The sequence below is a fragment of the Dermacentor albipictus genome, chromosome 5 (assembly GCF_038994185.2).
Source record: "Dermacentor albipictus isolate Rhodes 1998 colony chromosome 5, USDA_Dalb.pri_finalv2, whole genome shotgun sequence".
Classification (NCBI taxonomy): Eukaryota; Metazoa; Arthropoda; class Arachnida; order Ixodida; family Ixodidae; genus Dermacentor; species Dermacentor albipictus.
The window spans coordinates 88,512,046-88,539,915 of record NC_091825.1 but is presented as its reverse complement, the minus strand read 5'-3'; the positions used below and the strand labels follow the sequence as shown (position 1 = coordinate 88,539,915).

General features: G+C 44.1%; 1 protein-coding gene across 1 annotated transcript in view; it reads left to right on the top strand.

Annotated features, from left to right (window-relative positions):
* Faf2 (Fas-associated factor 2) overlaps window positions 1-26,514 on the top strand; it is a 34,714-nt gene extending 8,200 nt beyond the window's left edge. Inside the window, exons 6-12 of the mRNA XM_065438463.2 lie at window positions 950-1,050; window positions 8,319-8,404; window positions 13,550-13,641; window positions 19,304-19,481; window positions 21,279-21,450; window positions 23,163-23,306; window positions 25,960-26,514. Of these exons, the coding sequence (XP_065294535.2) occupies window positions 950-1,050; window positions 8,319-8,404; window positions 13,550-13,641; window positions 19,304-19,481; window positions 21,279-21,450; window positions 23,163-23,306; window positions 25,960-26,139 (953 nt within the window). The 3' untranslated portion in view covers window positions 26,140-26,514. The remainder of the gene's footprint in view (window positions 1-949; window positions 1,051-8,318; window positions 8,405-13,549; window positions 13,642-19,303; window positions 19,482-21,278; window positions 21,451-23,162; window positions 23,307-25,959) is intronic.
* Window positions 26,515-27,870: the final 1,356 nt, after the last annotated feature.

Here is a 27,870-nt window from a genome sequence, read left to right as displayed (position 1 = left end):
AAAATACTGATTTGAACCATTCACTGCTGTTGCAGCAAACTGTTGCCTGTGGTAAATGTATTCTGTAATAATTAAAAAAAATTCATGAATCATGGCCATGGCATGGCAATGCATGCACGCTGCATTATGAAATGGATGGACAGAGCAAGCTTTGTTTGGAACTTTTAAATTTTAAGTGCCCATGTACTGAAATTCGGTTGCTCGTAAAAAGAAACAGAAGTAGTAGTCCAAACTGACTATGTGTCCTGCGCTATGGTGTCTCCACCACGGTGTTTCCGCTATGGTAGCCCTGCATTGCTTTGCGTGATTAAACCCAGTTAATCAATCAACCAATCGCTTAGTTGAGCTTACATTTCCTATTAAAACCACTCAGCTCATACTTTCTTCTTGTACTTATGTACAAAAAGACTGAGACAGGAAAACACCGACAAATGAATGGTGCACAAACTTACAACTGGTTTATTAGTTTAGTGAAACGATGAGCAGGGCTAGTTGGTGCACATTCGTGATTATGTTGCGCTGAGTTTTAACGCCGAAACACTGAAAGACCACAGGATGGAAGGATGAAATGCAAACTACCAACTCTTAAATTTTGTCAGTGAACACCTGTACAAACATAGTGATAGGAGTTTTATTTTAAAACTCAATGCAACACAATCATGGTTTATTAGTGTCAGGTCATGTATGTGTAAATGATAAAAATCAGATTGAAAAAGAAAGAGCAAGAGAGGGGAACACATGAATCTTTGCTTATCTTGCTCGGACAAGCCAGTCCAACAGATTACAAGTTTTCCATCTTTTCGTATATAGTGCAAGAAGAAAGTAAGAAAAGCCACCAACTAGCCCCTTTCGTCACTCTTTTGAACCACTCAGTCCAATGCTCAACGAGGAAGGAAAATCAGACTTGGAGCCTTCCGTATTGTTCACCGCCTATCTCTTCCCCTTGCAGTGGGCACAGATCCCCTGGCTGATGTGTTGAACTTTATCCAAAGCTTTGAGACCAGATATGGGAGCAATCATCCAGTCTTTTATCAGGGCACATACAGCCAGGTGAGTCTGGGTTTTTGTGTATCATTTTTTCTTCGTAGGCTTGGTGCGTGAAATGAAGCAATTCATCTTAGGAAAATGTGAATGGAAGGTGCCTATATTGATGGCATCCATCGCTGGACTTGGTTGTGATGGAAGCTTTCATGGTGAAGAAGGGTTCTTTTAAGCCACCAGATTGATTGATTGTGGTGGCTCAGGGGCTACAGCAATCTCAAAGGGCCCCTCACCCGGTCTGGCCATTTTGAGATAACAAGCTGAGTGAATACAATGCATGTTAACGATCGAGTCTGCAAAGAATGTGCCGCAAAAAGGGCTTAAATTTCAAACCAAACGCCATTTGCCCTTCCCCTCGCAAGTGCCGTGCTCCCAGCTGGAGAGTTGACGTCTATCGCATATGTGCGCCTATGTACATGGAAGTGCTGTGACATCGCTTATAGTGACACATGACTTGGAGAATTATTCTAGGTGACAGCAGTTATTGATTTGATCTATTGCTTCAATAGACAAATTAAAGCTTAAAAAATAATAAAAACTACAAACTGAATGTCTGCGTGTCATTGTTTTACTTTGCATCGTAGCAAGAGAGATGTACTTCCGTTTCATCTGCTTGTTCCATGTCTCATGTCGTGCAGTTGTGCACACACAGAGTAAAATTATGTCATTTTCTACCGTGTTCCAGCTTGCGATCATGCTCTGTGATCTGCTTGCTATGGTGTTGGGCTGCTGAGCACGAGGTCGCGGGATCAAATCCGGACCACGGCAGCCGCATTTCGATGGGGGCGAAATGCGAAAACACCCGTGTACTTAGATTCAGGTGCACGTTAAAGAACCCCAGGTAGTCGAAATTTCCGGAGTCCTCCACTACAGCGTGCCTCATAATCAGAAAGTGGTTTTGGCACGTAAAAACCCCATAATTTTTTTTTGTGATCTGCTTGCGTCTGCCTCGGTGTTCATGCAGCACTGACTTATACTGCTAGTCGTGTTCAAGTGTACAGCGAGCAGAATCGTGTGCTGTGCAAAACTAGACAAACACAACAGCTCGCACGCGACACCGCCAGCAGAAGTGTGCCGTGCAGAAAGAAAGTGAGGGAAAAAGAAAGAAAAAAAAAAAGAAGGCGGGGCCCATGACGTATGCATCACACGATCATCCAGCTCCGGTATGGGAGAATGTAGGGCAGGAATTTCGCTGGGAGCAAGTGGAGAGAGTGTCTGTGTTGGTGGTGACGCACACCTCTCAAAGTCATAGGTTTGCGGCACTGAAATATTTCTATCTCAGCTATTAATTACCCAATTTGAAAAATTCTTGCTGTAGAACACTCCCTTAAGGACACGTAACAATCTCCAGCATATAACCAAAGTTTGCTTTGTGTCCTGGAGAGGGGCCCTTTAAGGGTGCTGACATTACATTCCTAACTTGTGACTTTGTTTTTTTTTTTTTGTTTTGTTAAATGTCCAAACCCTCTAGTCTAAATGCTGGAATAAATACTGGCGGCAAGTGTAGGAATGTGTTAACTTTCTGTAACACTCGTCTTCAAATGTATGTACTTTCATACAGGTGCATGTTCAAGGGACACCAAAGAGGAATGTTAAGCTGAATTCCAGGATACTAAAAATGTCAATCTTACCATGAGCATAATCTTGCTAAGCCAGACAAAAACGAAAAAGAAAGGGGGGCTTGCAGTTTCCATGCCAGCACCTCCTGATGACGCCACATTTAGACAGAATCTGCTGGGATATGCAGTAGATCCTCAATGACACTAATCTTTCTGGATGGCACAAATATTTGTAGCACCCAAAATTTGTATCACCCAAAAACGTGAGAAAATCAGGAAATTAAGGAGAGATGCGGTGATGGAATGTGCAACTTGCTCAGAATTTCTGATTCTTTTTTCTTTCGGCAATCCTAAGGCCTTTCTTTATCTGATGGTGAAATACAGTTAAACCTCAATATAATGAACTTCATGAACGAAGCATTTAACTTTTCATTACCTTTCATCCATAGAACACCATGTATTAAAAATCTCAATATAACGAAGTGTGTTTGTATTTAAAGATTTTAAAGCGAGGACGGTAGCTCAGAAGGAATTGTTGTATTATTTACCAGATTCTAATGCACATTTTTTTCCCGAGGAAGTTCCTGTGAAAATTGCTTATGCAGGCAGTCCGACATGAAACGAAAGTTGCGTTTTCAACAGCCTACCGTGAGAGCTTGCCTAGTCATCGCCATTGCGATCACAAGATGGCGACCATGTATGGCAACAGAACAAGTTCTCGCATAGCATGATCATGCCAATGCACCAGTTTCAGTCTGACGACAAAAGCACATTCAAACGATAAGTTATTTTACATCTTTAGCCAGGGACTCTGAAACTAAGGAGGAGGAGAGGGGGAGGGGGTCGCCCCCCCAACATTCTTCCAGAGGGGGCAGGGCCCCCCAACTGTCCGACCGTTTACGCTGAAATCAAATTTTTGACAAGAACCATATTAAATTTTCAAACTGGTGGTTGTGTGATCCTCTGCTTTCCAGAAGGCCGATGACCAACTGGACGTGCAATGGTGGCACGATGGCCAGTTAAGAAGCCACAAATTAAGGCATGCCACTCAACATACCAGTAACCAAACTCTTCATTAAATCACAACTACGCAAACAGGTGAAAAAAAATTTATGAAATATTTACTTAAGGCAACAATAACACATCAATGGGTAAGAAACATTTCCCTCATGCCACCGCACTTCCCCACAAGATAATACACAAGCCAGGCAATCACCGGACACTGTATATTTCCAAACTACCTCTTAAGATCCAACAAAACTGACCACAACCCTTGGAAATGCAGAAAACCTGCACAAAAGATTGATGACCGGCTCATAGACTGCCCCCTAACAAGAAAGGAAAGACTACTCCTGACGCACAACTTTCCAAACACCACAGAATGCAAACCTAAAATAATCAAACACCAGGGTACATACCAAGCTCCTGAAGAACTTGTAAAAAAATCAACCAGATCATTGACCAAACCTACCTGACCTAATCTTGGCTCCACGGCAGCCAGCCTTTGGTAACGCTACTGAACGGAAACCTTATCAGTCAGGTACAGTAGCGTATCCTGAAGTTCAGCCCTCTTCTTCTGTCAGCCGCAAGTGAACGCATTTTACAAATTCTGCAGGGGAAGTCTGCAGAAATGCGTAAGATGATGGACCAGGTTGTCCGGTACCTGCAACTCGTGCTTTCTGTGCCTGCGTCAGCTGCTTCAGGAGAGCGATCTTCCAGTGCTCTGAGGCGAGCAGGAATTTTTGTGCAATCGAATGACGCAGAGGAGGCTGACAGACCTTCCCCCCCTCCACGTGCGCAAGAAAAAGCTGCGGAACTGCACTTGGATGCCGTTATGAAAGAGTTCGTGCCTAGAACGGCAGGACGAACAGCGACCTTCAGCCTCCATTGACAACCTCTCCAGCCCAACGCCCTCTTGTCATGCCAGCCATGAAGCTCGTCAATGTGCAATAATAGCTTTGTACTTAGTGCCTACTTTCTTGTCTACTTCCATCACATTCGTGTACTTGTGTCAGTTCGCATTGGCTTCACTGCGAGAGTGAACGCAAGAATATTAAAAATGATTTTTCGCAGCTTTCGAACCCGTTTGGTCATTTGCGCGGTCTGCGCAGGTTTTCAGTACTTCTGAAATTTCCAACCATTTTTAGAGTGTATACCAATGCAAAATAAGCGAGGGTGCAAATATGTAAAATTTAATATGGCTAAAATGAATTAAAACAATAATAATTAACGTCTTTAAAATTATACTGATTATTGAAGTAATAGAATGTAATGTGAATAAATTAGAATTGACTTTATAGTGAGAAAAAATAATAATAGACTCAACATACAAAGACGACAATACTTGCTCCCCCACTCCCAAGAACGTTCCGGAGTTCCTGTCTTTAGCTAACGGCAACCAGGCGCGTCACATGTTCTTGGCATCTCAAAGAATTGCACGCATTGCAGGAAAAACTAGCTAGCTGGTTAGGCTAGGCGTGAATCACCATCTCGTTTGTGATTGTTGCAGAGTTGTTTGATAAATGCAGAAGATAAAATATTCAGTGGACTGTACGGAGGGTGATATTTTGTGTTTCTTCATAGACAGCGATAAACTGCTAGTCTGATAGCTATGACGTCAACAGAAGTTTTCATTCTGTGAAGGTTAAGTTAACTGATTCTTGTCTTTTTCTTATTGCCAGAATCAAAGGCATGCTGCCTTTTTCATGCTAAAATATGGGTGCTTGTTTGATTCCTAGTTCGAACCCATAAAAAGTAGGTGCGCATTTGATTCAGAGATGTGTTAGAATTTGAGCAAATGCTGCCGAATGAATTGGCCGCATATTTCGAGTCTCTTTCTCCATCTTGTTCAATTCAACTCGCCGTATAATTTGACCAATTTTGATGGTCCCGTCAGGTTCTGATTAATCGAAGTCGACTGTGTTGGTTGTTAAGAGGCCAGTGACTACAGTGAAAGCTTGTTCATTTACAACTCGTTAATTTGAAATTTCGGATAATTCGAAATAGCTGCTGTGGTCCGTCCAACAATATATTGAAAGCAATGTGCAATGCATCCCACTAATTCCTACTGAAATCCATGCTGCCACCGATAATTTGAACTCCGCACCATCGTGGATGGGGAGTATGCTAGTGTGTGGGAGCACGTTGGTGATGCTGGCATCATCATACGGGCTTTGCAGCTTTGCTCTTCCCATTGTGGCCCTTCATTTAGGCCCAACTGGAGAGAGACGCGTTTGCGCCAGGGCGTGCCCTGCCAACGCCTCTGTTGCAAGTCGGTTGTCACCCTCTCTCAAGACCAAGATAAAAACATGGGTGTGGTGCTGCACATTTTTTTTTTCTTTGTTTCATTTTACATCTTGAAGGCTATTCTCTTTCTCTACGAGGTGTTCTGCCGAGAAGTGGCACCACGTAATGTCTAAAAAATGCGGCCATGACATTTATCGGCGCTTGCTGTACCAAAAAACCATGGCCTTTGAGATTCGCGGTCATTATTCAAAGGAAAGCATCATTTGGATGGAAGGATGTTATGGGCATCCCCTTTGGAAAGGGGTGGTGGGTTGCACCTCCAAGCTCTTATCTTATTGCACAATGTCCTACCTATGTCACAAAAGAAAAAGAAGAAGGTAAGGAAAAAGAAACCTACGATGAACTCCCATAACCAAAGTTTCTGAACCCCTATTGTGCACTTTGTTTTTGTATGCCTCTGTTGTTTGTCGTTTCCCTACTTCCACCAATCTTCCAATCGCCTCTTGCTAATCTCTATTGTGGACATGCTTACTTTCCCCCTGCTCTGGCTGAACCCAAGGGCTTCAAGGAGGCCAGTGATTCCTAAATCGACTGCTGGGCAAATATCTTCATATTCTAATAAAACATGCTGCATTGTTTCCCTAGCTTTACCGCAGCTAGCACAGGCTTCTTCTTCCTTCTTGTATCTCGCTTTATAAGTGCGCATACTAAGGCATCCTGATCTCACTTCGAAAAGTAGTGAGCTTCCCTTTGAGTTATCATAAATTGTTTCTTTCCTGACTTCGTTTTTTTCTCTTAAGTAGTTACTCATGGCAGGTTTCTTTTCCATTGCTGCCACCGATGAGATTATTTCAGCCTCTCTGACTTTCTGCTTGATGTTCTCTGTTGCTGTGTTGCCCACCCTACAGGCCGCATACTTGCTGGTACGCTTCCTAGTTCTTTTCCTCCACTGTGAATCAACATTATTTTTGTACAAATACTTGAACGCTCTTCCAGCCCCTTAACTTTCTTCCATATTCCTCAGTCGTATTTCATAATTAATTTTACTGTAAGCTTCCCTCACTTCAAAACTTGTCCAGCCCAGGAAGATGCATGTTTGGACGCCTCCTATAGCAGCGTGCAGCTGGTGCAGCTACAAAAGTACAATGAAGACCACATTGCAGCAGGTAGTGGTGTGTTTTGCGAGTGAATTTAGAGACCGCAGCTCTTGTTCCTGTGGCAAGCGTCGGTGGCGCAAAGGCGCGTTTATAGTCGAATGTTTTTTGGCATGTGTCGCTTACCACCAGTCACGCTACGCAGCTTGCGCTGTGCCAGCCGCAATGTCGTCCCCTCTAGATGTGTGCGCTGTACCTGTGAGCGCTGCTGTCTTTGAAGCATGCGTAGAACGAACCCCAACCCTCGCGCCATTTTGAACAACTGTCTGCGACCATCGACGAAGTAGCGTGGGCACCTTTTTTTTCTCTGCACCATGCATTGTGGATCGGCACGACAAATCCGCAAAGGGAGCAAGAATCATTTCGATGTCGGGCATGTCAGACTGCGTTGGCTGCGTCCGGTTGCGTTGGCTGTGCCAGTGCTTCGAACTATAGATGTTGTTGTTCTCACCAACATGGTGGAGTGTGGGTACGTGCGCACGTGCACTCGCGCTGCATCGAACTATATGCATGCCTTAACCTAGCTGTATTTCTTCTGACTTTCATTATTTCGAATTTTGTATAATTCGAATTTTGGTAGCGTCCCCGCAGAATTTAAATTAACGAGCTTTTACTGTAGCGTTTTTTTTTTGGCAGCCTGCTTAGCAGTGATGGCATGGTTGATTGGTCTGCTCTTCTCTCTCACAAATGTACTGACCGCCTTTTTCTTAAAGCAATTATTTCTCAGTGAACTCTCCCAAACTTTCTTGACTGTGGCTGCTGCTAGCTGCCGAATAGGCACGTGTCACGTTGCCTAGCACCTGTGTGTCAGACCATGTTCGCACGAGAGCATGTGCATGCACCTCGGCTTCCATGAGGCCATGGAATGCAACAAGAAAAACAGGAAACACAGTAATGAAACAAGAAAAATAATGCTCACCCCTGTCTTTTGCATCGTACTTCTCTCGGCACGCATTTGGCCTCACCATTCTTCCTTTGACAAACATCACCTTCATCTTTGTGACATCACTGTGTTAACATCTTGCAGTGTGAATTTGCATTAACTGCTGTTTGCATTTCGCCTTATATTGCAAACTGTGTACTGCATAAACAAACACTTCATTACATTAAAGTTGTGACTAATATGTTGCATAAGTATAATCATATTAAACATTGCATAGATGATAATAAAGACAAATGTATGCATCACATTTGGTTTTATACCATGTAAGTAACCACTTCACGAAACCTCTGCTTCACACTGATTCCAACATATGCTTTACACTTGCATAATTTAAAAGCACCTTCTCGTGCATATTGTCTTTCTCTATTCATGCAGGCCCTGAATGATGCAAAGCGTGAACTGAAGTTCCTTCTCATCTACCTGCATGGCGATGACCACCAGGACACGCCAAACTTTTGCAGGTGAGTTGCTTTCGAAAGAGAGCCACGGGATGTAGAAAGGAGTGTAGGGGCATTGAGAGGCGAGGGACAACTCCCATTTATTTCCCTCCTGCTCCCTTATTGCGCTCCTCCCACCACTAATGAGTGTTAATTAATTAATAAAGGGAAAATGAGGCATTGACCCAACCGTAGCAAATTTGGATGAATGGAAGTTTGGATGGATGTCTCATTTTCCCTTTATTACTTAATACCTGCTGTGGTTGCTCAGTGGCTATGGTGTTACGCAGCTGAGCACAAGGCTGCGGGATCAAATCCCAGCCATGGCTGCCGCATTTCGATGGGGGCTAAATGCAAAAACACCCGTGTACTTAGATTAGGTGCACGTTAAAGAAGCCCAGGTGGTCGAAATTGCCAGAGTCCTCCACTACGGCGTGCCTCAAGTCGGAAAGTGGTTTTGGCATGTAAAACCCCACAATTCAATTTTTTTATTACTTAATTCTCTCCACCTCGAGGGGTTCTGCACAGCTATTGCGCCAACATGCTAATTGATGTTCATATCTGCTCAGCCCGGCTGTTATTTGAAGTGCATGTGCTTCAGCACAAGCAGCCCTCCTTGTAAAAAGTCTTGCTACTACAATTATACAACTTCGGCCACTGGGTACTTGCCACTGGGTATCTGCTTGTATAGACAAATTGGGCCACTGGGTATGTGAACATTGCCTGGTTAACATTCCTTCCTTTCTCTTGGCTGAACCCCCAGCATGGGTTTGGGCTTGAATAGACAAGAAGAGGCAGAAAGGGAAGAAGTCGGCGACAGAAGCATCCAAGTGCAAAGCGAACAAAATGGGACCAGAGGGTGCATTGAGCTTGGAGCGTTGAGCTACATAGAAATGAAGAAGAGAAGGCATTTCAGTAAACATAAAAGAAATCATCGGTTATCACCCAATCACACATATGTGTAGAATCAGTGAATTTTTATTGTTACTTTTGATTGTACTTCCATTTTAAAAAAGTGGCTTCAGTCATGATAACATAAAAACACTAATATACTCAGCTCATTTTTTTTTTAAATGCGAGTCGTCAGCACTGACGAAAGGACTAGGGACGATTACGCAGTGGTAGCAATTTATTGAGAATAAAAGAGAAAATTGGCCTTCTTGCAGCTAGGTGCTGTTTACATACCGTGCTTGAGAATGTTCATAATTACGTATGAATTTTGTAGCACCTGTGTTAATCCTTCAATGCTTTACTTTAGTCACCATGCTTCTGTCATCTCTCTTTGTTGTGTGCTGTGTTAGCTGCTTCACCCATGTTCACATTGAGATTTAGCACGGCCTTGTGCCTGGATAAGATATAGTAAATTTGCATTTGCAGAAACAACAACTTTGCTATTTTTATGACGTATTGCTTATTGACATACAGTATTTTTCTTGTCCCCCTTGAACTCATGGTATCTGCATAAAACTGTTTCAGTGTTCCGGTTATGGAAAGGTTGTATAAAAGTAGAATGGTGTACTGCAGTGCAAACTATTTGAAAAAGTGAAAAGGAATAGCAGAAAAGGCATTGCTAGAATATTGTGGCTGTGGAATGTCTAGGCTAAAGGCAAGGATATGTGCGTGCAGCCAGATGTGTTGACAAACTTGGGCCATATTTTCAGACGATCATTTTTGAAAATTTTCGCCTTATTTTGTTTAACTAGCAATGGACGCATTGACAGGTTGCAGCTTTCTATAATGTGAAAGGATAGCATGCTTCGCACTGTGCCAAGGATGCCATTGCTCGTAGACACCGACGCATCTTGCGCTAGTCATGCGAATGTTAAGGTATCTCTGTAAGCGATGAACTGAGAAAACGCACACCTTTCTTGGCCACTTGTGGTTGGCAACTGTACAGTAAAAGCATGTTCATTCGAATTCTGCGGGGACGCTACAAAAATTCGATTTATACAAAATTCGAAATAAAGATCAGAAAAAAAAATAGCTCAGTTAAAGTGCACATATATTCCGGCGTAGTATGAGTGTTTGCGCATGAGCGTTGATGGCCCTGTTCAAATCTCAAAGGCCATGCTTTTTTGGTACTGCGAGCGCCGATACACGGCTGCCATTTTTTAGACATTAGACAGTTTTAGTGTAGCGTATGCTATACCATTGCATATGCTAAAAAATAGCGGGTCGTCACTGCGCATGCGCTGAACGCTAAACGAAATAACAGGTATAGCGGGCGTATGCAACGCAAACAAGCTAGCATTAGCGTTTTTTCATGGATTGCGGAGTTTGCATGAAACATGGCGGCGGTCCCAGAGGCCCGCTTCGAATTGAAGTTGGCGTTGCTTTTGTAAATTGCACTTTGTTCGTAGCAAATGATTGTGTAAATGGCTTTCGCTTAGTCTCAGGCCGCTTCGACGACAGAGTATGTATTATGGATAATCTCGTGTTTTCGAGATTGCTTCTCGTTTCGAACAAGTCGAAGCCTAACGGAAGAAATATTCGAGATGTCAGCGCCACCTATCGTTCCAGTCGGGAAATAGCCGCAATGATGGCACATGGCCTCTGAGATCGGAGGATCTTGCCGGTCAACTAAAACTAAAAAACGAGCGCTGCTTAGCGTACGCTAAACTGAAATTGTTTATTACCTGGTGCAGCTTCTCACCAGAACACCTCGTAGAGAAAGGGCATAGCCTCCAAGGTGTAAAAATGATAAAAGAAAAAAAAAAACACATGCAGCATCATGCTCGCATATTTATCTTAAAGGTCTTGACAGAGGGAAAGGACTGACCTGTAATAGAGGTGCCGGCCTAACAAAGGGCTGTAGATGGAAAGAGCAAAGCTGTGCGGCTCGCGCAGTGATGCCAGCATCGCCACCGTACTCCCGTGCACTAGCACTCTCCCCATCCACCATGCCGTGGAGTTCTAATTACTGGTGGCGGTGTGGAGTTCAGTGTGAATTAACGAGATGTGTTGCATATTGCTTTCACTATATTGTTAGACCGACCGCGGTGGCTTCTTCAAATTATTTGAAATTTCGTATTAACGAGTTATGAATTAACAACCTTTTACTGCATACAGTAAAACCTCATTGATTCGACCCTCGTTAATTAAAATAATCAGGACTCGTCCTCTGGTCCCAGCAGCCATGTACACTGCGTAATGGAACCAAGGTCTTATTCATTCGGACATATTTGGCCACACATCAATTCATTTGGGCAAGTATCGGTGCGCAGTGAGTGTGGAGCACTGCAAATGTGCAATGCAAAAGAGCAAAAGTGACGCTAGCAACCAATTGAAATGAAGCGGCTGAGTCCACATCGCCGAAGTCATCAGTGGAAATCATACGAGGAACGCTTCATGCCTGTTTGTGCTTTTACAGCCTTCACTTGCGTTTACTGCCGCGCAAAGCACCGCATTTGCTGCATGCTTTTATAACTCCACAGTAGCCATCCATGATCAACTGCAGTTTTGTCCGCAGCAGTTGTGGCAGACCGTGTTTTCGTTTTTGACTCGGTGCAATGGCTACGTGACAATGTCACAAACACAGTGGGAGCTGTCGAGGATGAAGAGTGCTGGCTACATTGTGATAGACAGGACATCTGTTTGGAGATCACTGGCAAAAAAATAATTGGGATGTGTGAATTGGGATTGGGCAGCTTCCGCACTTCTCTTGTGAAAAATAGGAACAAGGTTTGCTGATTAAATTTATTTACCATAGCCATAGAACAAGGTTTGCTGATTTAGCCATACTTTTTTATTGTTTTCTTGATGCCCTCAATAACTCAACATTTGGTTTCTAATTCAGACATATCTGTCAGTCCCATGATACCTATCCGATGTAATGAAATCTCACTATGCCAACACATTGCCTCCTTTACTAGATGCCTGCCACATGAGCAGAAAACCTACTGCCAACCCCTTTCCCTTTTCTCCTCTCCACTAGCGTCGATCGCAAGTACCACATGTTGCTGGCAGAACCACTGGGCACTAGCTCGCATGGCTTCTGAAATCTTCAGCAGGTGTACGTGCTGATCTCGAAGGCCATTAACCTTAATCATAGCTCAGCGTATGTTTGCAGGCATTACAGGCAACAGCTATTCGAGAGCCAGACAATCAGCCTTTAAAAAGGGCACTCAAAGGATTATGCCGATAGTGGTTTCACTGCGGTACGAACAATGTAAACACCACGCACTGGGTTACAAGCTGTCAGTACCGCCCGGCGCCCGTGATAGTGTTGGTCGCGAACGCCACCTCACGATGCTTGTTTAGGTCACGCAGCATTATAGATTGGCTCGTAGACTGGTATCCCCGCCAGACCCAAAATTAAACAACAGACAAGCAGTCGCGTGGAGACGACTACAAACTTACACATATCCGCACCCGGTTATGGCGAACCACATGTTCCCCGAGGCCAGGAGCGATAAGTGTAATCTTTGTGGGGCGAGAGGGACCCTCGACCACATAATATGGGAATGTCCGTACTCTCCCGGGGGAACGCACAAAATAGATAGTAGAGACACCTGGGAGACCCTGCTGCGCAGCTCGGACCCTGAGCTCCAGCTCCGGCTCGTCCAACTGGCCGAAGAGGCTGCTGGGACGCAAGACCTCCCAGCCTGCATCTGAGGCGGCGGCACTCGCCCCCTGACCTGTGCGTCGGGGGGTGGGTAGATCACCTTTTTCCGTTGGACATTAAAGTTTATTCTATCTATCTATCTACAACTGAGGGCAGGCCTGTTGTCCTGGGAGCTCGAGCCAGTCCGCCGGCATCTAGTAAAGGAGGCAATGGCCGACGCTTACAGTGCCGAGTCCCGTGAAATCTGGTGAAAGGGATAGTATCTCTGAAAGTGATTAACTGAGAATACCACCATAGATGTAGTCGAGCACAATATGGCCCTACAATAACCTCCACTAAATATGTCCTCTGTCGCCATCTTGTGATGGCAATGTTGTTGCATCTGACGGCTCTGACGTTAGGCTGTTGCCAACGCCGCAAACACAGTTTTGGTTTCGTATCTGATTGTAATATGCAGGCAATTTTCAAACCCGTTTTCTCAGGAAAAGAGTGTTAAATTCATGCAAATACGATACTGTATTGTTCTCCTAAACTGTTTCTCCAGTTTTCATTACTTCTCACCTTCACTCATTTGATTGTGTTACACGGTTCTGTTTTACTCACAGGGATGTGCTGTCGTACCAGCCACTGGTGAACTTAATCAATGGTCACATGCTTTTCTGGGCATGTTCTGTCAACTACTCCGAAGGTTACCGAGGTGAGGGAGACATTCATCCATCTGTGGTGTGCTTAAATATCTTTTTCCGTAATAGAGTACGATAATCTGCAAAGCACATTTATTTTGGCTTGTCACTGTGACCTATCAAATACTCCTTAAGGTGCTCACCATCGTATTGCTCATTGAGAAGCTTGCGCATGGCCCTAGCCAAAATGCATGATATTATAGGGAAAGATGTATTTGCCATGCTCAGCACTGATGCTGTCTCATTCCTCACAATCTCTTGTCTCGCTACATTGTGGTGCTTGAAGTAGCCGTAAATTGGCAATGAGATAGAAAGTTAAACAGGGGACTTGTGGTACCCCACTCCTGGAAGATGGCCACTTTGGCTGTCAGAACACGATAAAACTTTTGGAAACCTTTTGAATGTGTTTTCATTGCACATTATAGTATTTCATGCTGAATCGTACTCTGTGCATACCTACCAACTTTTATGATTTTATTCTAAAATGCCAGATTTTTATCGCTTGTCTTATTGATACAAATATTTTATTATTTTTTTCATTTGGTTAGTCTCGGACTAAAACAATTTAAAAAAAAGGACAAATACAGTTTCTGAGTGATATCTTAGGGCCTAATTTTTCGGGCCCATCGACTATGCGAGCATGCACAAGTGGCAGTGACATCAAGTGATAGAAGCTATTTTAAAAGCAAACTGAATTTTGAACAGCTGTCACAGGAATATTGCACTAAAGAGATACTGAAGAGAGATATGATTTCTTCTGTATTAGTAAATCGCCCTTCCACAATGTCAAAAACACCACTATCGCCCTTCCATAATGTCAAAAACACCACTCTTACTGTGATAAAATGCTTGGTAGGGCAGAAAAGGAGTAAAATAGAAAATACGGGTGACGATGCAGACTTGAAATGTGAACGCAGTGAACTTTTTCCAGCAGCATGAAGGCACAGAAGGATTTTTAAGGTCATTAGGCGAGATAACATTGATTGTGGCTGCTGGCTGATTTGCACAGAAGGCCAAACGTCCATCACGGATTGGATGAAACCAAGCAAGAGTACCACTTGAAGACTGTTTTCTATTAAGTTCAGTGAAATAAATGCTTTTTTATGTCATTCTTCCCCTGTTTTAAGTCTACTTCATTTACCGTTTTGAAGTAAGATATTTGGATGCATGTGGTTATGTTGCCAATTATTCTTCTGATAAGACGAACACATTTTCATGATCCCTTCGAGTTTGTCTAAAAGAGATACAGAATAAAAAATTTGTCCCTGAAATTTCTGAATCCAATGATAGCTATGGTACCGAGAGTGACCAAGGGCCCTATAACATAAAACTATTCCAAACTTTTCATTCTAATTCTGCAATCAGCCCTCCCCGATTGGTCAAAAACTTTTTTGAACCACCCCCATGTCACCTGCCTGTCACGCAACATCACGAAAACCGCGATAGCTCCCCATCTGGTATGACATGTAGACACTGATTATGCATGATTTGACCGAACAAAAGAATAATAATTATTTCTTATTTGACGCGTTTTCGCCATTAGCCCTCGACTATAGGTCAAACTTTTTCGGGCTGCACCCACTTCACCTGCCTGTCACACGTCGTCACAAAACCGCAAAAAATCACTACGCCAAAGTAACATGTACGTGTTAAAGATGCATTATTATGCCAAACAAAACTGAATTTTCTTCTGAATAGCCGCAGGCTGCCCCGTTCTGAAAGGAATAAAAAATGGTTGCCACCGATCACTCAGGTACTGGCTACTTGCACCTGCCGGCGAGCATTGATTTATTTGCGTATAATAAAACCTTTTGCATGGCCTTGTAACGTTTTCGAGCACTTGCAGCACGTTTACAACCTCGTTCTGCCAACTCTTTGCTGAGGATCCGTTCTAGCGGCATTCTTAAGCTTCCGTTGCATGCCGCAGTGATTTTCAACCTGCCACCGCAAGCTAAGTAAGGGAAAGCGGACCAATCGCAGATGCCGGCACCACCCTCTTCGTCCAGTTATCGATTTTCAGTGCAGTAGCTTGGCCCCATCAAATCCCTCTCCGCTTAAGCATGTTCCTAGCCTCTTGTCACCTTTTTAGGTAAGACAAACCGGTCAGTGTAGGCAATGTTGTTTGTTTTTCAAGCAAACAACAGTGACCTATGAACGAGAAGAGCATTTGATTGGTCCGTTCAGACAACCTTGCGGGTGACCGCCCGAAGCTTGTGTAGGCGTTACGCAAATTTGATGTCAAGAGATTGGAATAAAAACATATTGGGATAGTTTTACATTATAGGGCCCCAAAACAACACTCTTTCTGAGCAGAAATGAGCAAAAAGTATATATTTTAATGAATATTTCTCAAATCGCCGCACCTAGGGGCCTTCTCTGAAGGCTCCGGCAAAATCAGATATCTTGTCACACTTGCCTGCCTCACTGCTTCCTGCCCATTGCAAGCAATCGCCTGCACTGAGCGCACGAAAGGGCCAGTTTGACGTTTGGTGCGACACGTTTGCTTTGTTCTTCGACTGTCCAAATCCTACCGCTTCCTCATGTGAACTGTTCAAGAATCTCGTCTTTCATCTTGTGGTTTGATGTTAGGAGCAGCCATATCAATGCCGAAGGTCTGCTGTGCGCAAGGGTGCCAAAATACTTATCCCATGAGCTACTGGTTTGTCCACGCTGCAGAGGTGTCGTTTGGCAGTAATTTATTGTTTATATGACGTTCTGAGCCAGATATTTGACCAAATTTGCCTGAATGACTCGAAATTCGCTTTGTCTGCAGAGACGAAGAACGAAACAAAATGTAGATATCGCCTACATGATAATGGTAGTGCCATCTCGCTCCCGCCAAGGGAAGGAGCGCACTGCCGCGATGAAACAACATTGGAGTGGGCGTGTTAGCTAGCACAGAAGGGAAGTGTTAAGCTGAGGTTATGGTACCTGCTCGCCACTTGTGTTCCCTGTAGCTGCCAGTTCTGCAGGCTGTGCATAAAAGCTTTGTTCCTCTGTATTTTATGCGCTAGCAGCGGTGCCATAACATACGACCCAGTGGGTGGAGGAAACAGCTTTGAGCAGAACGTAATTTCCCTACGTCGCCTGACATTGCATAGTCCGAGGCGTAAGTGTCCTCCCTCTGCTGAAACCAAACATGGCAAAGCGTTTGTGTGACTGGACCACGCTGGGCGCACAGCCATGGATGCAACACTGTCAATGAGGCGTGCACCTCCTGTCTCGCTTTTCTCGCTTTCTCATTAATGACAGGTGCAAGGTTGTGAACTGAGCCACAGGAACCACATTTATATCTGGTTTCCACGTATGATGCCACCCTTGATCTCTCAAGGTCTACGCGTGTCCGTGCAATGCACAGCTTAAACGCTTACCACGTTGCTGGTCCAGGCTGCGTTGGCACTGCAGAGGGGGACTGCTGCAGCAGGTCCTCGTCATTGTTGCTAGATGACACGGACGAATCGTATGCATATACCTTTATCATGTGTAGTCATTCAGTAGGTCGCTCATTGAAGTCGGAGTCATAATCTCCGCTCACACCATCATTCTCACTAGAACTTAGCATCGTGCAACGTGGGAAAAACAAAACAGTGCGCAGCCGGTCAGTTCGCTTCATCGCTGCTGAAGGTAAATGTGATGTCAGATCCACCAGCTCGTTGTCAGAAGCGCGTTGCATGTGACCCGGTGGCCTCTTAGAGAGCGTCAAAAATAAAGCCATCTGCTCAGAAGTAGCACGAATAATGACTATATACAAGAGCAATCGTGCCTTAGAAATGCAATTGTGCTTTCTCAATATTCTTGGATTTTTATTCTGTATCCCTTTAAAGAGAGAGTACTGTACACAGGAAGAAAGACAGAGATAACGAACATTTTATTGAACCAATAAAGAGTTGCAGTTTCACCTGAAAGGCAAAGCACCAATCGCAATAGCAAATAAGCAGACAGCTACACGTAGTAAAGATAGTAGTTTTATTGGCCGTATAAACATGTAAACATTCGCTTACTAACTGTATAAACCATAATATAATGCGTAAGTGTGACTGAACGAGGATGTAGAAAAAAACAGACACAGAAACAGCGCTCTGTCTCTGTATGTTTGTTTCTTTCAATGTCCTCGTTCCGTCGTGCTTACACATTCTATTAGGAATTCAAGCGAACTAGCCTGCCAACGTGTTTTAACTAAATTAACAAGCACGGTGTCATGCGTGCACCGGTAAACGTGAACACATCTAGCTCGATGAGCGCAGGAACTCGCTGTCAAAATGCTGGAGTGAGGAATCGAGGTTGCAGCAGTGATTGAATTCACATTTTTGCATCTCTCACTTCAACACGAACGAAATGTCGTAAGCACAGCGCATATGAAGCTTACTGGCACTATGCACATTCTGCAAACATCGCAGATCGCTTTGAAGGTGTGGCCTACGCGGGCGTGCACTTTGGCCACGTCGCAGATCGCTTTCAAAATACGGAACCCGCATGGCTGCACCATAAGCAGCAGTCGTCGAGGAAGAACACCTCTCCCTCACCTCAGCCCTGTGCCTTGCACAGGAGAGGGTGAGCCACATTTGCTGGCTCACCCTGCACGCCTTCACTCGCACATACCGCATACGGTGCGCGGCAACAATTTTATTGTCCTTGGACTTTATACGGAACCTCACGCCAATGCCGATGACAGAAATGCATCTTGAGTGTCCGTATAAGTACTATCGCAAAAAAGAGAAAAATTAAAGTGGTAGGCTGGGTGCGTGATGTAGATGTGATATGGGCTCTCGACTCTCATGTTTGGAGAAGGCATGGGAGGAAAGTCTGTTGCAGATGCTGCTTGAGTCGATGGGGGTTCTCTGCTGTGGAATGGGTAGCCTGCCCTTTTGCACAATCACGCCAGCATTTCATTTGCTTCTACCTCCACTATTGCTAAACCCTCAAAAAAATTTTGTTTGTGTGTGGAGGAACTCTCTCTAGACACTGCTTTTAACTTGCAGTGTATAGAAGAAAATTTTCCAACAGGTTGTGGTGAAGGACACTTTAAGTGATACTTTAACCCTGCACTGGACATATAATTGCCTGAAAAAAAAAAAAGATATATTGTATATCTAAATGTGCAAGCTATATTGTGAATAAGCATAATCCATAAAAAGAAAAATATCTTGCTGAAACTTTTTCAGCAATAGAGCAGAAACAACAGGCAGGAATAGAAATGGGCTTCCTGCCAAACCACCTATGGCTTCATTTAGAATTTGTACTTTCAGCTCTCACCATATTTGAACCATGGGTATACATTTCATTTGCTTTACATTACGTGTGTGACACTACTGCAACCGGAGATCTTGCATCAATCTGTCTCCTCTGACCGTGTATGCACAAGAAAGCGAGTTGCCTGCCAAACTTCTTTCTTATTCTGTGTTCTTACTCTAAACCAACAAATGACATTTGCTGCATGTCACTTACTGTTGGCAGAAGACGTTTAACTAAAGCTCTGTACTCAATACTGTAATTCAGCAAGAAAAAAAAATTCTTTCTGGTGTGTTGCCTGTAGGCAACGCTCGTCCATAAAGGGTTAGGCGTGATGGGTAGCTGCTGAAAGTTGCACGGATCTCCTCCAATTTTTAATGGTATAATGCTGTCTCCTTGACTCTGCCAAAACTGCTGTGACTCGAGCCATTGCTTGTGTTCATGCAGTGTCGCAGGCACTGCGTGAGAACACATACCCATTCCTGGCGATGATAGTTCTGCGGGACCACCGTATGACGGTGGTCGGCCGCCTCGAGGGCCTCATGGAGCCGGACACGGTTATTGTGCGGCTGCAGCAGATCATGGCCGACAACGAGGCTGCCCTCATAACAGCTCGCATGGAGAGGTCAGTAAGGCCTTGCTTGTCCCTTGCCACGTTGGTTGGGGACCTTTCGGCTGGCTTACTGTTTTGATGGTTGTCACCGATAAATTGGGACAGTTAATTAGAAACCATAGGTGCCGCAGGGCCACCTTATGCAGCTTCTTCACAAAGAAAGACTGCACACATTTATTTAAAAAGGTCCTGAACTACCCCTTGGGCTTGGTGAGAAATTGTAGTCTGCAGATAGCATGTGCTGCTGTAAACATAGCCAAATTTTACAGTCACGCGCAGCGCATGGAGCTCGGAAGCAGATTGCGAAGTCACTTTTTTTTTTCAAATGCTCTTTTTTTTAACAGAAGCAGGTTTCCATGCGTAGCTACTATTGGCCAATGGGCTGACATTAATCAAGAAAGGTGTGTGGATCCGTGCGCTTCTTCCTACTGTCACTGTGTATAGTTATTGGCGCAGTTTAATAAACAGGCTGAAGTAAGTGATAATTCGACTTTTGAATTTTGGTAAAAATTGCACGCTTCCGCAAGTATGACTCTCATGCTATCGCCTACTATTGTTTGCTAACACTCGGCCATGCCTGCCCGCATGAGAGTGAAACTTTGGCCACACTGCTTATCATTGTCGTAGGCATCGGGTCTTGCTAATTTCAGCTAGTTGTAAACGCTCGGCTAGCCTCAGATTATGCTAAACTTAATATCAGACCACACGCATGCTTGCCAGGTGTGGTCACTTCTGGCCGCTCCTGGCCAGACGCCTTGACAGACATCGCTTCCTATTGCGCTATTGGTAGTGCTTCAAAATGCGCAAGCTTAATGTGGCTACTATCCATCAGTCAAGCTGGTGCAGGACAAAGCCGGTCCACACCATGTAACATGGCCAGAATGGAGCACATATTGCTAGGATGCACTCAAGCCCTGTCATGCACAAAGCAAATGCTGTGCATACACACTACAGTTGCATGTAGCTACGGTCTGCTACGTAGCGTAGATACCACGGCTGCCACGACGTGTCCACTTGCTGAGCGCACTGCGGCTCATTGAAGACAACTGCATCGGGCGCATTGTAGGCGCCAAAATCGGAAAGAGTGGCATCTATGTGAACATCCAAAATCAAATTTGAACTGCGTGACACGGTGACATTCAGTACGTGAAATGCTGTGGGCGTGCCCTGTTCTGTCATAGTCTTCACAGTGCAAGGCATTGAAGAAGGAGTGGTAGTATCGTGAAGGGGAACTTTGCCACTAGCTCTGCTTCTGCTGAATGCATTGAAGTGGTTTTTGCGGCAAAATTTCAACTCCAAATTCATTTCTCGACTTTCATGAAAAGTGATTCGGGGCCCTTTTAACGGGGGATGCGGCCTGATATGGTGTACAAGCAAGCCGTACGACTAAGAAAAAAACTTTCTGAGTGCTACTCGTGCAAAGTTTATCATGTTTATTAAAATTTATTGTGAGTTTTTTTTTTTCCCCCAACATCCATAGGGATTCTGCATCATGAGCTACTTGTGACAATTAAACGTAAAAAATAAATAAGTTAGCTTCTGTGCATCCGACACAGCCTCGGAAGAACAGATCAGCAAGTCACTGCTTGTCACGATCTCAGTAAACTGTCCGAGCCGTGTGGAGTGTGCAGATAAGCTTGATATAGGCATATTTTATATTTCATTCGCATAGTATTGATATATTGAACTATATTTTGCCGTCTTCCTTCGAGTTTTATATATCCGGGATCGAGTGCTTGCGACAGTGCTTCTTTAAGACAGTGCACATTTGGTTAAGTTACGAGTGAGAGTGGGGTTGAATCCTTGCAGGGACGAGCGGTCCCTGACGCAGAGCTTGCGGCAGCAGCAGGACGAGGCCTACCAGGCCTCGCTGCTCGCCGACCAGGAGAAGGAGCGGCGGCGCCTAGAGGAGGTCAGGCGGCAACAGGAGGAACAGCAGCGCCAGCAGGAGCACGCCCTTCAGGAACAGCAGAAGAAAGAGGTCAGGCTGCCTCATTCGTCACAACCGTGTGGGAAGCGAAACTGAGAATATGCGTATTGTCACTCCCATGGTGGCAATTTCCTGTGTGGCATCCCAAAGCACCTATTAGGTGGGGACACCTTCAGGCTGGGGGTGAGAAACACCCCTTTCCAAGTGTTGAGGTTGCTTCACCAAGATGCGAGTCTGAGTTCGGGAAGCTCTGACCTCTCGCCACACTCTTTGCCTTTGATCGTGTTGTTCAGTCTGGAAGATTCCGGGAGGTGAACTTGGCTGCGGGAAGGGGAGGTACCAACCCATAGAGGCTGCGGAAAGGGGAGGTACCAACCCATAGACTGAAGTGCAAGTGTGTGTGGCATTGTTGAGGAAGATGTCAGGGCTTCTCTGTTTTTGTATTCCTGTACAGTCAAGACAGGGAAGCGGGACTTCGTATTAACCTTGGCAGCACTGGGCTAAGAGATGCTGCTGCAGACTGAACATTGTGTGATCAGTGCACCCTACCTTGCCTTTCGGGCTGATATATGAGTGTTTACTTGAAGAAGCCTCAAAGGCAGAAAAGTGGCAGTGGATAGAGGACACACTGCTAGGTTGAATGGGTGTAATGTTAAAAAGAAAAAAAAAAGAAAGTGTTCCTGGTGCAGAACAAGGTCACGATAACGTAAAGCTACAGTAGACTTCCGTAAATTCGACTCTGGTTAACTTGATCCTGACCGAAGGTCTTGGTTGGCACCTGTGCACGTCCATAAGCCTGAACTTTATTATTTCAATCCTGGAATTGGCCTTTGCCAGGTTAGTCGAACTTGACCAGTCAGCGTGTGCCTGACCCCTACGGTGACTCCATTAGCGCCCCCTTTAAGGGCAGCACCAGCCTCGGCGGAGCCTAGGGAACAGTGAGTTTGTTGCACACTTGTCAATCTTCCATCAAAAAACGCCTGTTTTCAGCCTGCTTGACGAAGATTTTCAAGCAAGAACCGTAGACTCAACGTCCGATTACGGTATTTACGTGATTCCAACACACATGTATTATTAAAAGAATATCGGGCCGAAAATTCCCTGCGCGGTGCAGTCCGACACGCAACCAAAACTGCCTTTAAAGCGTCCGTAAGCTTTATCGCATAACGCACTTGTACTGTGGCAAAGCTGACTTTAGGAAACCAGCCACCATTGTGCAACACGTCGTATTTTCTTACTAAAAAAATCTTGTACATGTTAGATTTCTGCTTTCTTCAGGAAGTTTAATGTAAGTTCTACATTAGTTTTCTACTTCAGACACATAAAACATGGGTGCGCGTGTGATTAGGGGCATGTTAGGTTCTTGGAAATATTGCAAAATGAATTGGGGACGTGTTTTGAAAATTTTTATGCATCTTGTTCAATTAGATCAATTTTGTTGGTTCCATCAAGGTCGAATTAATGGAAGTCGACTGTATTTCTCTGTGGTTTTGTTTATTCCAATTCTGCCATTAGCCCTCCATGATTGTAAATAAGTTTTTGGGCTGTCCATGCCAAATAAATTTTTACCCATCATGGAGCACTAATGGTGGATTCGGAATAAAAACAAAAGGTAATAGTTTTATGTTATTGGGACCCAAATTGGTGTTCATTGTACTCTAACTTAAAGGAAGTAGGTGCACAGGACAGATCACTATCTTGAGCGACTTAATGCGAAGGGAGGTGAGACGAAGTCATTTTAAGAAGCCGTTCTTCTCTCGTAGGAGATTCAGCGTATGAAGCTTGAGCTGGTGGACCAGATCCCTGAAGAGCCACCAGATTCAGACCCCGGAAGCATTCATCTCGTCATCAAGCTGCCAACAGGAACACGTCTCGAGAGGCGGTTCAGGCGGTCACAGTCACTCAAGGTGTGTATACTTGACCACTGCACTTAACCGCTGTAGCTCGGCTAAAGGAAAGTGTATGTACTTCTGCATTCTCTTTCCTTTTCCAATAATAATTATAACAATAATAATTATCTAAGCATGTATAATGCGGAAGATGCGGGAATGACTCATGCCTGCAGCAAGCTGTCTTTTCGTCCACTTTCGTTTTCCTTTTATTGCAGTTATAAGCCAATTTCCTTTTTGCTTTCTCTGGCTTTGTTGTCTCTTGGCTTCTTGTGGTTGTAACTAACAAAAAAATCCAACCCCCTCTGTTCTCTTTGTTTTCTTGCTTGGGAAAAGAAAGGCCACGTGATCCGTGTTTTGTACAAACTGGCTTGATGAAATCCCTGTTAAGGTCTCTTAACTGGACGGTCTTGCCATTGAATACTTTTATTTTATTCCTTACTTTTCAAACTGTGTCGGGCGTGCGCTACTTGTAACTTCAATTTCATGGACATGGTCCCGGACACTCCAGTGGACAGTCGGAACAGTAAAATGCCAACTGGAAGTGAGCAACGAACAGGAGTGCTCTGTGTCCCTGTGTCGTCACAATTTGTCGTCGCAAATTAATACAGCGGATCCTGCAATCTCGGCTGCATCGTATTACTGTCTCTATTAAACAGTTGTAATATCTCCTTGGAAATCTGATGTGTACGGTACTATGCATGTATCGAATTCCCGTTCACTGTTACATTCAGTATAATGAATGCTGCACCCCTGCACGTGCTCTTCTAACGGCGATGCAGTCACGTTTTGCACCGTCAGCAACATTTAATGCAGACGAATTCATAACTGCGCTGTTTTGATAGATGCTGTCAAACAACACAGTCAAATCCACCAAGAAAGTCCTGGTGTTATAATTGATCATTTTTGTTAACCTTATTGCATTAAAAAAGCAGAGGGACAAACTTTCAAACATTTTATTTAAAGATAAAAAAGCACAGTTGAACCACTTATAGCAGTGCCAGTTTTAACAATACTTGAAGGCAACAATGAGCAGCTGCCTCACCCTGAACTTTGTGTGTTTTGCGGCGAAATAAACTATTTACTGGAATGTTCCTATGCTGCATTATTAGCTCTAACAATTAAATCTGCCTGGATTTCTGCTCCGAAAAGAAAAAAAGGAATGCGAAATCCCCAAAAAAGATGTGTGCTGCTTCATCACTTCCACTCTTGTGGCACAAAGGTGAATGTAACAAGGAGGCTCGCTTATTTTTTACCAGGATATTATGTGTGTTTCTTTTTTTTAGGAACACGCACCCTGAAGCCAGATTTAATTGGTGTGACCGATAACACTGCATGGGAGCATTGTAGTAAGCGGTTTATTTTACCATAGAATGCATACAAAAGTTGGCGGTGCATTGGCATATACTATACAGGGACATTGAAGGCAAATACTAAGTTGACTTCGGCTGTTTAAATACCATTCCAGAAACCTCGCAATGCTTGTTTCGTGCCAAGAAGAGATTTAATTTACGAGGAAATTGCATCTGAAGGGCCCAAATACCTTTTTCAAAATTCTAACCTCCTGGCATCGCCCAAGGGGAGGGGTGATATTGCATACGCCATCACAACCCTTTGCTGCCGTCGTCATGAACGATGGTGCCGGGAAATCATGTGAAAAGTGACCATATCAAGTTCTGCTGCACAGTGGAACCCCATTGATACATTGCTCACTGTTGCGTTTTCCCGGCTACTATGTTGCATTTTCCCGGCCCCGACCTAACACCCATTGACTCCTGGGTATTATGTTCCATTTAATACGTCCCCATTCTGTAATGTTCTGGCATTTTACATTGAACTTGAATGCCGCAGTTACATAAATGTAGTAGTGCAGAGGGCAATTCAGATATATGAAATGCCTGAAGTACGTAGTTGTCGGTCCTGATAGGGGGGGGGGCATGTCACGGTGTGATCGTAGTTTTTGTCGGCTCCCTAAAGTCAGTGTTGCCTCCATACAGCTGTATTATGCGGCAAAACATGACAGAGTGGAAAGAGGCCACTTTCAACGAAGCATTGTACGTGCCCATTAATTACACATGCACGCAGAGCTGTTTCTGATGTTGCTGTGGCCATTTGGGGCCTTCCTCACTGTATCTGTTTTCTCATCTGTTGTGATATCTTTCTGCTGTCACTTCGAAAACGTATCAGCGGAGTTCTACTCTAGTGAAGCAAACATGCTTGTCCGCAGTGTCCCTACATAAGAAAGTCAGCAAATCTTTAATAAGCAATCAAGCAGTTTTTAGTATAGTTCATAAAACATTACTATTTCCTACTTTCTGCTTTAGTATTTTTATTATCTATGGTTTACAGGTGTAGCCTTGTGGCCTTTTGTTCATTAATGCTTACTGAGGACATACTATTTGCGTAACTGTTCCAGGAACCTCTGAAGCAATTTTTACTGTCGACACGTAAAAACTTTGACTTACAATGTGTGGTTTAACAGTTTTATACTACAGCCACTACTTTGTTACATCGATGTTCTTCTACTTTATATGTGTGAAATGGGCAAGCAGAATTTTTTACAAGTTATGTAAAATTGCGTGCTAACTTTGCCATTACATCTGAAGGCTGGTTGCAGTACATTTACTTTGCTTCTGTTTTTTTCTTCCTACCCCATCCTACGTTGGCCCAGTATCTGTACTTTTACGTATTCTGCCAAGCGGACGCGCCCAACAGCTTTGAGATCATCACGAACTTTCCACGACGGACACTGCCCTGTGAGCCCACGCGTGAGTGCCCGGAACCGCCAAGCTTTGCCGAGCTTGGACTTGGGAAGACAGAGACGGTATTTGTCCACGACCTGGAGGCGTGAGCATCACCTACTCGCAAGACTGTGCTCCGGCGCTCTAGGTTTTTTTTTTTCTTTTTCTTGCCACTGCTGCTGCTGCTGGTTCTCCCTGTTCTTCTGCTGGCATAGCTGGTAACGGTTGGCTGCACACATCAAAAACGCCTGTATTGCATCATCGTTCTGGGCGTTAGTCATCATCATCGTCGCCACGAGACCTCGTTCACTCTTGTGCCGCGCGCAGTTGTGAGTTCGTTCTCGGGCTGTCTTTGAGCACTCTCTTTCTCTCTGCTCTTTTTTCTTTAATGTTTCAAGGGACGGGGAAAACATAGTTTCCTACTGAGATCACTAGAGGGAACTGGGAATGATGGTTAATATACATGGATGCCTCTGATCTTTGTACTTGTGGCTTTGTTTTCTGTATTTTATCTGCCTTTATTGGCCTAAATTCTGAAACACTGCTATTTTTCGAAACACACTAGGCAGTAAGACTCTGCGAACCTGCATAGTTGCTCCAAATTGTGTCACTTATAACTCGGTATTATTGTGGAAACAATTTGTTATCAAAGTCACAAAGCTGTTCGAAGCCAGAAGGACGAAGGATAGGCAAATTCGTGTTCCAACCATGATTCGCATGCTGGCTGTACGGCTGCCTTTGCAGCTTTCCATAGATGCTGATGCCAGAGATCGCTATGGTAATTCTTGTAGGAAACTCTATGGGGGAAAGGGCAGGGAACAAACACCATGGAGTACTGCGCGAAACTGCATCACGAGGGGCTGCCAAAAAGCCATGTGTGCATTGTTGATTTTTTTTTTTTGTAGTCTCCTTTCTCCAGTTTTGCACCATGCAAATCCCCCGGTGAGGTTCTGCTAGGAAGGCATCACTGCTCAGAACCCACAGCTCTACCACTGAGTTGCCACTTATAAACTGGCACATGTTGTTATAACAAGCATCTTACTTTTCGCTGACTGTGCTTTTGTCATAAGGATGCAAAAACACAGCAGCAGCTGCATTTAAACTATGAGCTATTTCATTAAAAAAAAGAAAAAAAATGTAATCAGCTAATCAGATGCTGTTGCAGCTTCAGCTCAGTGGTAGTGAAGGCTGTTGTTACTCTCAAGATGTGCATGGTGTTTGCCAAAGACAACAGGTAATCAAGGCCTGTTTATTATGCACAAAACTGTAGAAAAGAGGCTTGCAGGATTTTTGTGGTGGTTTTCTTTTTTTCATTCTGTCTTCCAGCAGCTTTAGTTGCTCAGGAGTTCATCGAAAAAATAGTAATTCGTGAGTCTGAACCCTGTACTACCTGCCTTTGGCAACTTGGTTTCTCCAGGTTGTTTAGGAATTTTGTTGGCATTTGCTAAAAAAAAAGAAAGAACAAAAATATTGTTTGACTTAGCAAATTACATAGGTAACTAGCACTTGCCAATTTATTAGATTTTCTTGTAATACTATTTTGGGGGGCACTCATACATTTCCCCTGCACTCAATCTCTTATCTCTATGTGCCTGTATTAAATGACAGGAAGTGTTCCTCACAGAAATGGAAAAACCTTGTTGGTGGTGTAACTGCAACAGTGGCCTCTGCAGGGTGTCGTAATTGTTTCACCTGAGACATTTATTTACAAGTAGCTGTATGCAAAGCTGGAGCAACAGCTGTATCAGTTTCCCAACTGCCTGGCTTGACCTCGGATGTGGGAAGTGTGAAATGTCTTTTTTTCTTTCTTGCTGGTATGTTACCCTTACGAGGATTGAACA